Genomic DNA, 14,665 nt, shown 5'->3' on the forward strand with positions numbered 1-14,665 from the left:
GTGACATTTAGAAGTCTTGTGTGAAGATGCATGTACTCTAGTCTGGCCACGTGACCAGAATCCTGTTAGCTCAATTTCATTACTATGGAAACAAAAATTTTGAAGTATAATCACAATCATGCTATGGAAGCTGAAACAGAAATAGGCAGCACTTATGCATACTGAATTACTGATTACTTTGTGCCAGTAGATTTACTGGTTGAACTTTGATTCTAAAAATACAACTTAAAAATGCAAATATGCTCTGGTACTTACATTCGAATTCACAGGTAAAGCTTTGTACTTTGTAAAAAGCAAATGAAGTAGTAATAGCAATTGATGCACTTCAGAATCAGTTGGATCCCTATGACCTATAGAAACATCAGTGTCATTCACATTATTTTGATTCTCATCACCATGAGTCATGTCAATAGAAACTTGATCAGGTCTAGGCTCATTAGCATTAGCTGGCCTTCTATTGGCATACTTTTTAAGGCACTCAATAATATTTTGAATGCCATTTTCAAATTTACCTACTTTTGAAATAATAACTATTCAAAATATTAATTGTACCATCTTTCATCAATAATTGTTTAGCATCAATCATAAAGGCATTCTTCAGGTCATGAAATTGTTCCACAAGAATTGTAGGGGCTTTTTCTGTGTCTGACTGTTCCAATGATTTTTCATATATTTTCTCTACACATTAATATGATTGTACTGGGTCATATATTATAGGCAAACTTTGAATGTGCGGGTCAATAGTTTGTGTTGGTTCACTATCCTATGTACATGTATAGAAATTGATGATCATATAACTATAATTACATACCACTTCTTCTTGAGAAACTTTTGTAACACAAAGATAAAAACATTTACTATGGCATAAAATAAATGTCATGTAAATTATGTATACATAATTTAATTTATGTATACATAATTTAATTTATATACCGGTGATTTTTAACTTGCTTTTTTACTAGTAGTTCTTTTATGACAACACCCAAATTCTAGAAATAAAACTTTTCAAAATAAAATCGGCAATAAAGCTTTTATACTCTTAGCATGAATATAAAGCTAGTTCTACATTGTTTCTCCTCTAACTAAATCATCTTTTTTTCTATTTCGTTTTGAATTACACACATGGGTACTAAGGTTTCGCCTTTGTCTTGCAACCTAAGTAAATATGTCATATGTTAAGATGTGATCACCAAAACTTTAGCTACATACATTATGTAGGAGTCATACAAGAATGAGCTGAGCCCTAAAGCATAGTAGCTATCCATCAAAAGATACTTCTTAACCTATACTTATCAATTATGTTTATTGTAACAACAATATTAATGACCTGTAACACTTTAAATTGGCTTTGCAACACACCCGAGTCTTCATTAGCAGTAAGCTTTAGAAAAAAGGTAAAATTTATTGCTTACAAAACTTACATCAAAACGTTTGCCTTGCCCATGTCGTATTCTCACTGTAATATTAAACATTATTACTATATAATCTGTAATTACTTACAATCGACAGATAAATACTTTGAACTTTTTACATGTTGAAAAGTAACTTTATCAAAATCACATACTTCCTAAGAAATATCACACTTATAAATAATTTTCTTATGCAAGTACCTCATGGTCTATTGACCCAGAAACTGACAAGACTTTAAAAATCACATTTGATTCATTTTCTTCATTAAAATCACAAAGAACAACCTATGAATTGAACAAGACCAATAAACAATCACATAATACATTAATGGTAACAACCTTTTGGGCAGGGCTAGATTTGATAGCTAAATACTTGAAGCTGAACAACTGTTTAATTCGACATTCCTCTCCAAACAGAATTGGAGAACCTACATGCACGAGGTTGCCATAGAAATAAAAGAATTTTAGTAATAGCTATACCAAATGGTCCAGAGACTCTCTCTAGCTGAAAGAATGCATCACCATATTCTGGTAACTTCTTAAATGATCCTTCCATGAATTTGCATAAATCAACTATTGTAAGAAAAGATGATTAAACTCAACCTTTTAGTGAATTATTTCTGCTTGCTAGCCAATTACCTTTCATCCCTTCCTTGCCATGACCCTCTTTAGTTAATGAGTACTTTGGTTGTTCATCAGGTTGTTCTATCCTGCTCTGTTGTTCTATCCCACTCTGTTGTTCAGTTGGTTCTTCAAGTGAGCGGCCATAAGAAGCACTTGGTTCTTCAAGAGGCCTGGTACTCTCAATCTCATCAATTTTGCTACTAAAAAATGATCCTGTAGCACACAGATATCCCTCAATATTCAGAAGAGTAGATATAATGATTGGACTGCCCCCCTATATGATTACAATTATTACTAGTCTACATAACAATTAGTACCTTTATACTTTTTGAATTCTGTTTATGACAATACATTTGGACATCAAAAACAGTTCCATTTGCTTTTAATGTTGGTTTATAGCTGTAAGCATTATGTCATGAAAATAAGTGTATGTTTCTTTACATACCATTTTCTTTTTTGTACATAATTAAAATTCACAAATAAACTAGATCTATTACACTCAAGCTTTATTGGATCATTATCTTTTAGCTATAAAAATGAATATAAATCAGATGTATACAATTACATGCAAATATACATACACACTTACTAGATTACCCCATTCTAACTCGTGGTTAGGAGAAACAACTCTAAACAAACTTTTAGCATCATCAGATGATGATAGCTTCACTTCCTACAAATACAAATAATTACCATCACCAGGCACAACAAAGAATTTAGATAGAACTTACATTTTCGTCATTTGCTATCAAAAATTTATCAGAAGCTTGATGCTTCACCTATATGCCATAATTATTGCAGTGTTTAATGAATAAGATCATAACAACTAACACAGATAACACTGCCATAAGCAATCTTTTCTGTCTCTTCACTTTTAGCTTTCTCTTTGCTTGAACTGTGTTTTTCTTTATTTTCTGATTCCTTTTTAAGAGTAATACTAAATGCAGCAACTATGTATATAGTAAATTTTCTATAAATAGCTGAGTCAAAATAAATTAAAATTCTTACAGTCAGCAACTTTGATCTTTTCTTTTGAAACAATGCTCAAATCAAGGTCAGAAGTACTATGATTATTATTACTTTAATTATGAGCAGGTATTACACTTACCTGTTAGGTTCACTGTACACATAGCCAGACTCAAGTGGACAGTAAAGTTGAATGATGTCTCCATCATGAAAATATAACGGAGTGTCCTCTGTAGCCATACTTACTGCAAGCAGAAGACAGACTGTAAAGAAATGTTAATCTTCAAAAAACAAGAACAGAATCATGACTTGTAATAAATATCATTAAAGGGAACTCCTTCTCACAAGAGAATACTTTGATGCTAATAATGAAGTGCTAATAATTGATAAGAAAGAATTACTGACATTCAAAGGAAGTCCATTCCCATGTAACTCTAAGAAATCATGAATGAACATCAAAGAGGCACTATTTGCTCATTTTTACACAATAATGGTCATTTGCTTTGTAGAATGACCAATGACTAGCTAAATATGTAATTCTTTCACCAATTATCAGTAGTAGTTGGTTAATGATCAAAATAATAAAAAAGGCATGAAGAATGATTTTAAGAGAGAGAGAGAGAATGTATATAGTATATGATATAGAAAAGGATTAGTATAGATATATATATTGTAAGAGAATAAATATAATAATAATAATAACAACAACTAAATTAATCACTGATGTACTGTCACACCAACCATAGATCCTCCCTGGTCATCATGACTACCACTAGCCCCTCCCTCTGAGGGGTGTGTCCTCCGATGGTGATGATGATGATGATGGTGTCTATAAGACTTTTGGTTCCTGCTATTAGACCCAGCTCCACTCCTGGTACGAACACCCTCCCTCTCGGTCACATGATGAGGAACATGAGCCCCTCCCCCTTTAGAGGAGGAGGAGGGACTCATTTGAAAGGAGAAGTTACTATCAGAGGATTGAGGGAAGAGAGAGTTAGTTCCATAAAACACTTGAACTCCTCCTCCATTATGGAGTGACGCATTAGGAGAGGGACCTCGCTTTCTCTCTCCTCCTTCCCCTTTCCTCCCTGAGTGAGGTCTATGGCTACCCGTTACCTGATGAAGAGATGAGCTAGCCTCCATTGTCATGGCTACTGGTTGCTGTGGTTGACCAATGTCCATAGCTGACCCAAACGACCCACTGTTACTAAAAGTACCACTGCCCAGTGTACCGCTAGACCCAACGACACCTCTGCCGTTATTACCTCCATATAAGGAAGTGTCGTGAGTCTCTGGAGGTGAGAGGTTTTGAAGGTGAATGTGTCGGCCTGGTATCAGCTCTCCCAGCCCTGGGGGTGGGTGGGTGTGGTTTGTTTCCATGGCAACTATCTCCTGTGATATGACGAAGGAGTCTATTGGTTGAGAGGATGAGGAGGTCAGTCCGATAGTCTGGGTGGGTGTGGTCGATGAATATTGACTGCCATTTTCAGAGGATTGGGATAAACGAGCTTCTTTACGGAAGAACGGGTGCTTAAGAGCAGCGAGAGGTTTTATCCGAGTCTCAGGGTCATAGTCCAACATTTGGAGGACTAGATCACGAAACTTATAATAGTCATTGGGGGTGTGGCCAGAGTCTCCTTTCCTCAGCCCCCCTGGTCCTCCCTTGTCCCCTCCCAGTATTTCGTATAAGGAACGACTGCCAGGACGCCTGTGGTGATCCTAAAATTAAATTTAAAATTTAAAACAATCCAAGCATTTAAAATTTAAATTAAAATTATACACATCTAAAATAGTCATCGTATTTACTTTTCGGCCGTCCCTCTGTCTCTTCAGTACCCAGGTACCTCCAGACTCTCGTTCAAAGAACCTGTCCCGTCTTGCTGAGCGCTCCAGTACGTGAGGAGGAGGAATACCGAGGACCTCAACAATCTTACTCATCTGATCAATCTGTAGGTACATAATGAAGAATGCAATAATGATCATATTATACCTTTATAATAATAATGTTATGTACTGTATATCATCTTGTACTACAGTACAGGTTTTGTTGACAAAAATGGCCCTGATAATTTTTTTTGTTTTTATAATGTTTTCTGATACATATACATGTTCTTAAGTTGTGTAGAAAGTTTCAGCTGATTCTGATCAAAATTGAATTTTTTTTACAAATTTTTTGAAGTTGCTCCAAAATCGGGTCAAAGTCCCTGTACTATAGTACAGGGATTTTGGCCGAATTTCACCAAAAATGAAAAGGAGAAAATTCGTCAATTTTATTACATTTCCTAATACATATACATGTTCTTATGTTGTGTTTCAAGTTTGAACAGATTCCAATCAAAATTGAATTTTTTACAAATTTTTAAAGTTGCTCCAAAATCAGGTCAAAGTCCCTGTACTATAGTACAGGGTCTTTGGCCAAATTTCACCAAAAATGAAAAGGAGAAAATTCTCCATTTTTATAATGTTTTCTGGTACATATACATGTTCTTAAGTTTTGTAGAAAGTTTGAGCTGATTCTGATCAAATTTGGATTTTTTACGAACCTTTAAAGTTGCTCTAAAATCGGGTCAAAGTCCCTGTACTATAGTACAGGGACTTTGGCCAAATTTTGCCAAAAATAAAAAGGTGAGAATTCTCCATTCTAATTACATTTCCAGACACATATACATGCAATAGTCTCACCTCATCCTTCCCACTGAAGAGAGGCTCCCCAGTGTGCATCTCAACTAATATACAACCTAAACTCCACATGTCTATAGCTAGGTCATAGGGTATCCCTAACAGGACCTCAGGGGATCTATAGAACCGACTCTGAATGTACTGGAACATCTAATGAGAGAGAGGGAGAGAGAGAGAGAGAGGGAGAGAGAGAGAGAGAGAGGGAGGGAGTAGGAGTGAAAGAAGATCAAAGGCAGTCATTAATAGACACACACACATAAAGTGTAGGAGACTGACACACACTGCAGTCAATACACATAATACATATATTATACCTATCATACATACTAAATGTGGATACATATACTACATACTACATGTAGTGAGGTCATCGTTAAGTGATGGAGCAGTAACAACAGGTGTTACTCCTTATACTGTAAAAGCTTATTAATGTTTACAAACTACACAAAACACACAATGACATCCTCTACTGCCCATAAATACCACATGATACACAGTCTACTTGATACTATACACATACTTTTACATGTACAGTATTTAATACACAGACTAAATGACAATAAATAACTTAACACAAGAGTAACTCCATCATATTTAAAGAAGTGTAATATTTAGCAAAAATTAATGAAGAAATAGTTTAATAAAACATATTTAAATAACAAGGATAATAAATATGTTAATAATTATTAATAATGACATACTCTGCTTCCGACTTGACAAGAGCTACCAAAGTCCACGATCCTAATGGCACTTCTCTTAGGATTGCAGAGGAGGATATTCTCAGGTTTAAGATCACAATGAATCACGTTGATATCATGAGTCGAGAGAAAGAGGAGGGCAGTGCACAGCTGCTGAGCAAACTTCCGAGTCAGATTGAGTGACACGCCCCTGAAGTTAGTATTGCGCAATAATTCATAGAGATTGTAGGAGAGAAGTTCGAAAACAAAACAAAGATGGCCTCTGAAAGTGAAAGATCTTTTGAGGGAAACTAAAAACAGACAAGGATAGTTGAATAATATAAACAGAAAGTGAAAGTAACTCAATGATAATAATACATGTGTGTGTGTGTGTTACTACTACTAACAATAAAATATTTGTAATTTTGATGGTGGAGCCCATAAAATTTGACTGGGTAATGGGTAAAAAGTGACTCCCTTACCTATATAATATTTCCCCTCGGGGTCCCTGCTGTTTAGTAGCTCCAGTAATCTTTTCTCTATCAGGGCCTGCTGGTAAAACGCTCTCTTGTTCTTTATTACTTTAATGGCTACCCACTCTCTCTCTTCTAGATCAAAAGCTTTAACGACCTAAAAAAACAATATGAATAACTATTAATAAACTAACTATTAATAACAAAATATTAATTATTAATAACTATTTATTAATATTAATGTATTATTTGAACGCCCTCACCTGTCCAAAAGATCCTTTACCAATAAGTGAGTCTATTTCATATCTGTCCAGCCATCTTTCTCCTGGCTTTACTTTATAGTCGTGATTCTCATCATCGTACTGCTCAGATTTAATGGACCTTCGACTAGAACTAGCACCTGCCCCGTTTGACTGATCAGTTCTGTCAGAAATACGCCTCTTTTTATAATAAACCTAGGGAGAAGGGGAGAGAGAGAGAGTGTGTGTGTGTGTGAGAGAGAGAGAGGAGAGAGAGAGATATTAAGACATAGAAAGGAAAGGCCAACTCATAAGTAAACAGGATCAGTCAGAAAGCCAAATAAACACTAGCACATTAGCATACACGCTATATGGAATAGAAAACCCCAAGATAACAATCACAAAGATATGCGTATACTAGCGCTCTCAGTACTATTAGTGATAATGTACTAGCAGTACTGTCTGTATTGATAACTGTAGTAACAGCTGATACTATCCCGCCTCCCACACTATTGAATGGATCATGTGATGCAAGGACAGATACACAAATATTGACCAAATATGGTAAAAGGGCTATGAATATCATTAAAACTGATATTCAAACAATACCAACAGCTGCTACCAGGGGAATAGATTATACACATGTGATAGACATGCACCATATCCTATTACACACACAGAGTGTGGAATAATGGCCCTCTCACTGTGTGTTTTCATCAAACAGTCATTAGGACACATTATAACAATAAAGTTCTCATCTTGTGTCAGCAGAATGATGGAGTCATTTTTAGGACACATGAAATTACCCTGTACAAGTTTCTGAGTACATGTACAAGTACATATTACTATACTACAGGGAATGTGTGTGTGTGTTCTTTATAAATGGGCCAGTACATTTAACAATATAAAGACACTAAGACAGGATCATTTAGTGCCAGTTTTTAATCAAATAATGTGGGCAGGATATCAATAACTAAAGGCCTTTAGTCCATAGTAGTTGGTTCATTCAAAATACATGAGTTAAAATATAAATAAATATATTTAGGTGATTTTATAAATAAATAAATACCTCGTTGATAGTCCTATAAGTCTTAATGAGGTCCACAGTTAGTTTCTTTACAACAGAGACATGTTGTTGTCTTGGATCAGAGGAAGAATGAGAATGATGCTGTTGCAGTGAAGAGTCGCTGCTACTGCCATCCATAACATCTTGGCTTCTTTTATGATAGACACCAGATCTAGTGTGGTAATAATGAGCCATAACTGGAGGGAGAGAGAGTGAGAGAGATCAAGTTTAAATATTTACATACAGTCTTGCTGTAATGAGACATGAGGTAGTGTGTGTTTAACAAACAACCAAAGGAATCACAAAACAAAATGAACACACACACTCACACACAATGCCTCATCTCTACCCCACATTATAAATACCACCACCATGGAGACAAAACATAGAGAGAAAGAGATATATGAACAGTATGTTATACACTGCCAGGAGTGCATGGTCCCCCCACTACAAAGACTGTTCATAGTTCCTGCCACAGTTTCAATTAGCTCTTGTTCTGGTAAGATAAGTAGCCCCACCAAAAACTGGCACAACACCCACACATGTACATGTACATAATTAAAAGAGAGAGAGAAGAGGATTGCAGCAATATACCAAGAGAGAGAGAGAGAGGGAGAGAAATGATTTATTTTATTTTGTTATAAGTTGCTAATTACTCACATACACTGGTCATACAGTATCGCTACTTATCACCTACCATTAAACACAAATACCTACCCCTTCCAACCCTTTTAAAGCCTACCTTCAAAGAGAGAGGAGAGGAGGCTTCTCTTCACAAAAACAAACCAAGCAAGCTCCTGAACAGCAAGAAAGGGAGAGATAGAAAGAGAACCAATTTAAATATATAGTCCTGTTTAATCTCCCTAGTCCTCTGTGGTGGCAAAAGGGTTCTTTATCTGTCTCCCAGGACTACAGCAAGAGCTCTTTCTCCTTAATGTGTGTTTGGGGGATATTAGCGCGCCAAATTGGTGAGGAGCAGAAACCAGTGCTGAGATTAGTGTGTGGCTAAACACACAGAAGGAACCAAAAGTGTAGGAGGAGGAATGATGGGGCAAGAAGGAAGAAGGACAGACTCGACTCGCCTCAAGGAGGAGATGAAGTGATTCAAGTGAAGGAAGGAAGAGGAGGAGAAATGGCGGTCAGTTTATGAGGGAAGGAAGAGGTTCGGCCATTTAACCACCAAAGATGCTGCTCTAGTGCGCATGCGCAGAAACCACGTGACACATTGTGAGCACACTTGTCACTTGAGAGACCATGCCAAGTGAGTGATTCACATTATAGCTGCCATTGTAATGTAATGTATTTTGTGTTCATTATTGACTGTATTCTCTATATTTTAATGTTTTTGTGGTTACTGTATTATTGCATATCTATAGGCTTATTTAACTTTAAAATATTTTAACGATATCTCATAATACTGATTTTAATGTAATTTTTTTAATTTTTAGGTTACGATAGAGGTGGCGGACGAGGTGGTAGAGGAGGAGGAAGGGGAGGACGAGGTGGAGGGAGAGGAGGATTTAGAGGAGGGAGGGGAGGAGGAGGGGGCGGAGGAAGAGGAGGTAACATCAATTAATAACTTACGATTAATTAATTAAATATTATTAATAAAGGGTTTAAGAGTCCAGGACGAGGGAGAGGCAGAGGAGGAGGAGGAATGAGAGGAGGGAAGAAGGTGGTGATTGAGCCTCACAGACACGAGGGAGTGTTTATATGCCGTGGGAAAGAGGACGCTCTTGTTACCAAGAACATGGTCCCTGGAGAAGCCATTTACGGAGAAAAGAGGATTAGCGTTGAATCTGTAATCATCAACTGATCCGCCATATTGTTTTATCTCTTCTCCTTTATAGGGAGTTGAAGGATCAACTGATAAAGTTGAGTACAGAGTATGGAATCCTTTTCGGAGCAAACTTGCGGCGGCCATTTTGGGTGGAGTTGATAACATACACATAGGTCCTGGTTCAAAGGTTCTGTACCTTGGAGCCGCCTCCGGTACTACAGTGTCACATGTATCGGATATCGTTGGACCTGTGAGTGGGTCTGGTTTATAGGTGTAGTTTATGTATTTGAACTAGGATGGTCTTGTCTATGCTGTGGAGTTCTCTCATAGAAGTGGGCGGGACCTAATCAACGTTGCTAAGAAACGGACAAACATCATCCCAATCATTGAGGACGCTAGACACCCACACAAATACAGGATGCTAATGGGTAGGTGTGGCTTTAAATAATAAATGGATATGGCTCATATTTAACCCGTTGTCTCTTTGGTGGTAGTCTTTAAAGTGGCTGTTCACCCAGATGGGCAACGGATAGTAAATGGTTGTAACGACTTTGTGTACCCAGTCCATTTTATACTGAGATACATCTTCATAAGCAACCTACACATCAGATAGAATTATTATTATTATTATTATGTTGAATTAATGTTAAATGTGATTTCATTTATTTCAAGGTATGGTGGATACAATATTTGCTGACGTTGCTCAGCCCGATCAGGCTAGGATAGTCGGTATCAACGCTCTTCACTTTTTAAAGAACCAGGGACACTTTGTCATCTCCATTAAGGTAATGAAGAAAACTTAAATATTTCAAATTACAGGCAGTATACCTGCAGCTGCTCTGCTAGTTTAAATTACTCAGTTGTTTATATAGGCCAATTGTATAGACAGTACTGCTGAACCTACTAAGGTGTTTGCTGGGGAAGTGAAGAAGTTGCAGGCTGACAATCTAAGGCCTAAAGAGCAAATCACATTAGAGCCTTATGAGCGTGATCATGCGGTTGTGGTCGGGGTATTTAGGTGGGTCTCGTTTATTCTGTCTGTGGTACAATCATTCTAATTCTTTAGGCCTATCAAGAAATCAATAACATAACTGATTTATTATTATTTTAATTTACCATTAATTACTACTAACTAACCCAAGCCCCACCTTTACATAATTATTACATCATTATTAGCGAAGCACAGGTCGTTTAATTCATTCATTCCTTAGTGACTAATTATAGCAAACATGCAGGGAGTCAATGTATCACTTACAGCAGCAAAGAGAATGTTCGAAAACGTTTTGGGAGAGTCTAGCAAAGAGCTTCAAGAAGCAGTCTCACCTGTACTTCCTTCATTTTATCGTTTGTTGTGTCAAAAGGCTCTTATACCGGGTGAAAATGTCGCTCGAAATGTTGACTTCGACGCCATTTTGGAAGACTATAAAAACTGTATAGAACGATTCGATGAGGTTTACCAGTTGCGGGAGCACTGTTTGAAATTCCTGGAAGTACTTGAGATGTTAAAGAAGCCTGATATTGCAGAAGAACTGCGTAAGAGATGGGAAGAGAAGATTCAAAAACGAGCAAGAATAGAATTCAGACTTACAAAACCTGCTCCACCCCAACAACCTACACCTTTAGTACCAAGCATATCACCTCCATCATTGCAGCATAACACTCCTCTGCTAAATGATCCAAACCGCTGGGAAAGAAATCTTTCTACAGGCACATTACCATCATGGAGTGGCCAAGTAAACAGTGATCCCAAACAAAAAATCTTCTTTAAATATGACATGAGTGGTTCTTGTACCACTAATGGTCATCATGACGAAAGTCATAATGAAAGCCATGAAGAAACACCCGTTATGCCCTTTCCCGCTCTAGTTTCAAATCAAACCGTACCTCATGACGACGATTCTCTCTCTACCCATAGTTCCATTTCTACTTCCGTAATGCATTCTAGGCCTGAGCAGCAGCAAACCTCATCAAATGAGGTTAACATTACCAATAATACCAACAACCATGAGGAGAGAGAAGAGGAAGTTGAAGGGACTCAGCAATTAAATGCACACGGAATAAATGATGCATACATTCATAGTATCAATAAGACAACTGCTGTTAAGGAAGATAATGGTCTTCGAAAAAGAGAGAAAGGAGCGAAAGCCAAAGGACATGAAGCTTCATATGATGAACACATGGTTACTACTTTTTGTAAACTAATAGAAAATCTGAATCAGCAACACTTTCAGCACGTGGAAAGAGTATTGATGTTATTGGTGATTTTATTTTTCTTTGCTATGTTATGTTCCTATTTTTTGTATCATTGACATTTTTAAAATTAGTTTGTGTCCTTAAAGTAAAACTATCATCAGAGATTTAATCATACAGTTAACATTAGTAAGGAGGATTAACTGCAGGAGACTATAAAGAATATACATGTACGTGATATATATGTGCATGTAGTAGATCTAGTGGTATATTTATTGTATATTTCTACGGGAGAGAGACTGAAACAAATGGAAGAATTACAAGCTAGACTCTCAATAATGAAGAACGAGCTAGAACAAAAGAACACACTATAGCTAATCAGAAGCTAAAACAGATGGTACATGATCAACAAGAAAAGAAGATAACATTGCAGGAAATGTAGGAGGCTGGCTCTAAGGTATGGTGAATGTGAGTGTGGGCTGGGTGTAAAAATGGTAATTACCAATTACCATTTTGTTACTATTGTTATCGTAAATTAGTTAACATTATTTTAATATAATTGTTCTTGCAATTGAGGCGCTTGCTCAAGAATTGTGTAAAATTGCAAACTTTCTCCCATTTACTCAATGATTTAAAAATTAATAGTCAGCAGTCGGAGCAGTTGATGATCCAGTAGGAGGACTAGCTGCAGTAATGGTGTGTCCTGCAGGTAAAGAATATGCCACATTCTCTTGTACATTAACAATTGAATCAACTGCTGCATATGCTTCATTAGGTACTGAAGGAATTGATGATATATTACCTAAAACTGTCATTTCTTTTTCATGAGCAGATTTTTTATTTTCTGAATCAAAACGAGTAATATAAATATAAATACTTACTACATACTTTTTTTGAAGTAAAGACATTGTAGAACAGTAATGATAAGTATTATAACTAGTATCAGTAATATAAATATACTGATTGCTATACCAGCAATAGCCCCACCTGATAATCCTATAATTATAAACAGAAAATAAACTGAAAAATAAAAACAATAACATTAACCTGAAGTTTGAGGTGTAGTGGTAGGAGTATTAATGATAGAACCAGTAGCAGTTGATATGCTAGGAGTAACTGATGTAGTAATGATAGATGTAGGAGTATTAGGGATAACAGTGTCATTTGGATCTGCAGGACCACTGATTAATAAAGGAGTTGCTGTAATTCTAACGAGCCCAATATCTGCAGGATTGTTGTAATCACTTCCAATAACAACCAATGGGAGATGAAGATGATCCATGGTCAATGTAATGGTTGTGTTTGAGGTTAAGGAATCAAGTTGAGGTCGAATAATACTCTCACTGATTAATTCTGTTTCATTCACTAGAGCAACAATTACAAAGCAACCAGTCGATAGCCTGCCATTAGCAAAATGACAAATAATTCTCAGTTGATAGCCATGGAGTGAAGCACTAATGCTTTGAAGACTTGATGTAACTAATGGAGAAATTTAGAGAAATGAGCTTTAATAGTAGCAAGAGAATTGATTATTGAATTTAAATACACAAGTGATCAAGGCATATACCTCCACATCACTGAGTAATGCAGTAGATGTTTTTTTTTTGAAAGGGGACAATCTGTTATTCATTTGATAATTTATTCAATGAAACTTACTCTAGACTAAACAATATCTGTTGTTGTATCAGTACACATGCAACAAGTTATTCCATGCATATAGACTAACTTATTCTCCTTTCTGGGCTAGCCTCTGAAACACCAACATCATTCACAGCAGCAATAGATACCATATAATCTTCATCATACTCTATACTACCATTACTGAAAGAGATAATGCCTTTACTATCATGTAATTGGGTGTTTTCAACTGGAATCATCAACGAAATATTATTAGAAGAATATTGAACTCTTAGCATAAGAGAATAGAAAATGACTGGATAAACAGTGCATGTTATAGGAGCCTGGAGGAGAGAGTAGATTTTACTTATTATTAAGACAATTCAATTACATTGAAGGTGAGTGTTATTAATGGAGTGGCATTAGAGTCAAAAGAGACCAATGAACTATTAATAGTTGTAGTACTAGGAACTGTGAGAAGGAGAGAGAAATGAACTTCATATATGACACATTGAATCATCTATAAACTAATAACAGACTACATCATATATACATGTAGACTCACCATCAGGTAGTGTTAATGTGAGAACTCCTGACTCATTACTGCTGCCAGCTCCATTGACTGTCCTTATAGTAAAGTTGTACTCTTCACACTCAAGACTTGTGTTGCCCTTGTAAATGTAACTCGTCATATTCTGATTTAGGAGAACATTCTCAATAGTAGCTTTACTGGCAGTGGGTCTAATCGAGATAGAGTAGTTGAATGGAAAGGAGAAGGAAATTGGAATCCATGAGAGATTAAAAGAGTGAATGCCAGAGATAGAAGAATTGAAACCAAACACTGGATCTGGTGGACCTAAACAAACAAACAGCACACGTTTTGGAATATTAGGACAATAGAATGTATACCATAAAGTGTAAGTGTTGCTGCATTGCTTGCTAGTG

General features: G+C 36.4%; 4 protein-coding genes across 4 annotated transcripts; 1 reads left to right on the forward strand and 3 right to left on the reverse strand.

The window, feature by feature from the left end:
* Positions 1-1,043: 1,043 nt before the first annotated feature.
* LOC109581645 (uncharacterized) lies at positions 1,044-3,285 on the reverse strand. Its single transcript, XM_019995933.1, has 16 exons — positions 3,142-3,285; positions 3,042-3,097; positions 2,865-2,983; positions 2,765-2,812; positions 2,623-2,706; positions 2,479-2,561; positions 2,351-2,432; positions 2,049-2,307; positions 1,890-1,982; positions 1,749-1,837; positions 1,611-1,694; positions 1,501-1,567; positions 1,422-1,456; positions 1,328-1,381; positions 1,210-1,283; positions 1,044-1,155 (listed from the first exon to the last, which is right to left on the reverse strand). The coding sequence occupies exons 1-16, from the start codon at positions 3,237-3,239 to the stop codon at positions 1,083-1,085; spliced, it is 1,398 nt and encodes a 465-aa protein (XP_019851492.1). The 5' UTR covers positions 3,240-3,285; the 3' UTR covers positions 1,044-1,082.
* A 263-nt stretch (positions 3,286-3,548) lies between these two features.
* On the reverse strand, positions 3,549-9,322 carry LOC100636198 (dual specificity tyrosine-phosphorylation-regulated kinase 1B-like). The gene is made up of 8 exons (XM_003386289.2): positions 8,876-9,322; positions 8,137-8,330; positions 7,092-7,283; positions 6,838-6,985; positions 6,380-6,666; positions 5,682-5,828; positions 4,806-4,946; positions 3,549-4,718 (listed from the first exon to the last, which is right to left on the reverse strand). Exons 2-8 carry the CDS (start codon positions 8,326-8,328, stop codon positions 3,717-3,719), a joined length of 2,109 nt encoding a protein of 702 aa, XP_003386337.2. The 5' UTR covers positions 8,329-8,330; positions 8,876-9,322; the 3' UTR covers positions 3,549-3,716.
* Positions 9,323-9,372: 50 nt separating this feature from the next.
* On the forward strand, positions 9,373-11,068 carry LOC100636324 (rRNA 2'-O-methyltransferase fibrillarin-like). Its single transcript, XM_019995967.1, has 8 exons — positions 9,373-9,394; positions 9,582-9,695; positions 9,747-9,934; positions 9,984-10,163; positions 10,209-10,341; positions 10,586-10,698; positions 10,786-10,931; positions 10,980-11,068. The coding sequence occupies exons 1-8, from the start codon at positions 9,388-9,390 to the stop codon at positions 11,002-11,004; spliced, it is 906 nt and encodes a 301-aa protein (XP_019851526.1). The 5' UTR covers positions 9,373-9,387; the 3' UTR covers positions 11,005-11,068.
* Positions 11,069-13,130: 2,062 nt separating this feature from the next.
* Positions 13,131-14,618, reverse strand: LOC109581659 (uncharacterized). Its single transcript, XM_019995972.1, has 4 exons — positions 14,286-14,618; positions 14,112-14,191; positions 13,830-14,064; positions 13,131-13,582 (listed from the first exon to the last, which is right to left on the reverse strand). The coding sequence occupies exons 1-4, from the start codon at positions 14,410-14,412 to the stop codon at positions 13,146-13,148; spliced, it is 879 nt and encodes a 292-aa protein (XP_019851531.1). The 5' UTR covers positions 14,413-14,618; the 3' UTR covers positions 13,131-13,145.
* Positions 14,619-14,665: the final 47 nt, after the last annotated feature.

This window comes from Amphimedon queenslandica, unplaced genomic scaffold, assembly GCF_000090795.2.
Source record: "Amphimedon queenslandica unplaced genomic scaffold, v1.1 AMPQUscaffold_13427, whole genome shotgun sequence".
Classification (NCBI taxonomy): domain Eukaryota; kingdom Metazoa; phylum Porifera; class Demospongiae; order Haplosclerida; family Niphatidae; genus Amphimedon; species Amphimedon queenslandica.

What these genes read in the sequence shown, in the direction of transcription:
- LOC100636324 (XM_019995967.1), top strand. An exon ending in TATCGGATATCGTTGGACCT is followed by an intron (nt 10,164 to 10,208) that starts GTGAGTGGGTCT and finishes TATTTGAACTAG; the next exon opens with GATGGTCTTGTCTATGCTGT. An exon ending in ACTTTGTCATCTCCATTAAG is followed by an intron (nt 10,699 to 10,785) that starts GTAATGAAGAAA and finishes TTGTTTATATAG; the next exon opens with GCCAATTGTATAGACAGTAC.
- LOC100636198 (XM_003386289.2), bottom strand. Translation starts at nt 8,328, where the DNA reads ATGGCTCATTATTACCACACTAGATCTGGTGTCTATCATAAAAGAAGC. An exon ending in CTTATAGGACTATCAACGAG is followed by an intron (nt 7,284 to 8,136) that starts GTATTTATTTAT and finishes CCTTCTCCCTAG; the next exon opens with GTTTATTATAAAAAGAGGCG. An exon ending in GTAAAGGATCTTTTGGACAG is followed by an intron (nt 6,986 to 7,091) that starts GTGAGGGCGTTC and finishes TTGTTTTTTTAG; the next exon opens with GTCGTTAAAGCTTTTGATCT.
- LOC109581645 (XM_019995933.1), bottom strand. Translation starts at nt 3,239, where the DNA reads ATGGCTACAGAGGACACTCCGTTATATTTTCATGATGGAGACATCATT. An exon ending in TGGCAAGGAAGGGATGAAAG is followed by an intron (nt 1,983 to 2,048) that starts GTAATTGGCTAG and finishes TTCTTACAATAG; the next exon opens with TTGATTTATGCAAATTCATG. An exon ending in CTGGGTCAATAGACCATGAG is followed by an intron (nt 1,568 to 1,610) that starts GTACTTGCATAA and finishes GATATTTCTTAG; the next exon opens with GAAGTATGTGATTTTGATAA.
- LOC109581659 (XM_019995972.1), bottom strand. Translation starts at nt 14,412, where the DNA reads ATGACGAGTTACATTTACAAGGGCAACACAAGTCTTGAGTGTGAAGAG. An exon ending in TAATAACACTCACCTTCAAT is followed by an intron (nt 14,065 to 14,111) that starts GTAATTGAATTG and finishes TCTCTCCTCCAG; the next exon opens with GCTCCTATAACATGCACTGT. An exon ending in TAGCCCAGAAAGGAGAATAA is followed by an intron (nt 13,583 to 13,829) that starts GTTAGTCTATAT and finishes TTTCTCCATTAG; the next exon opens with TTACATCAAGTCTTCAAAGC.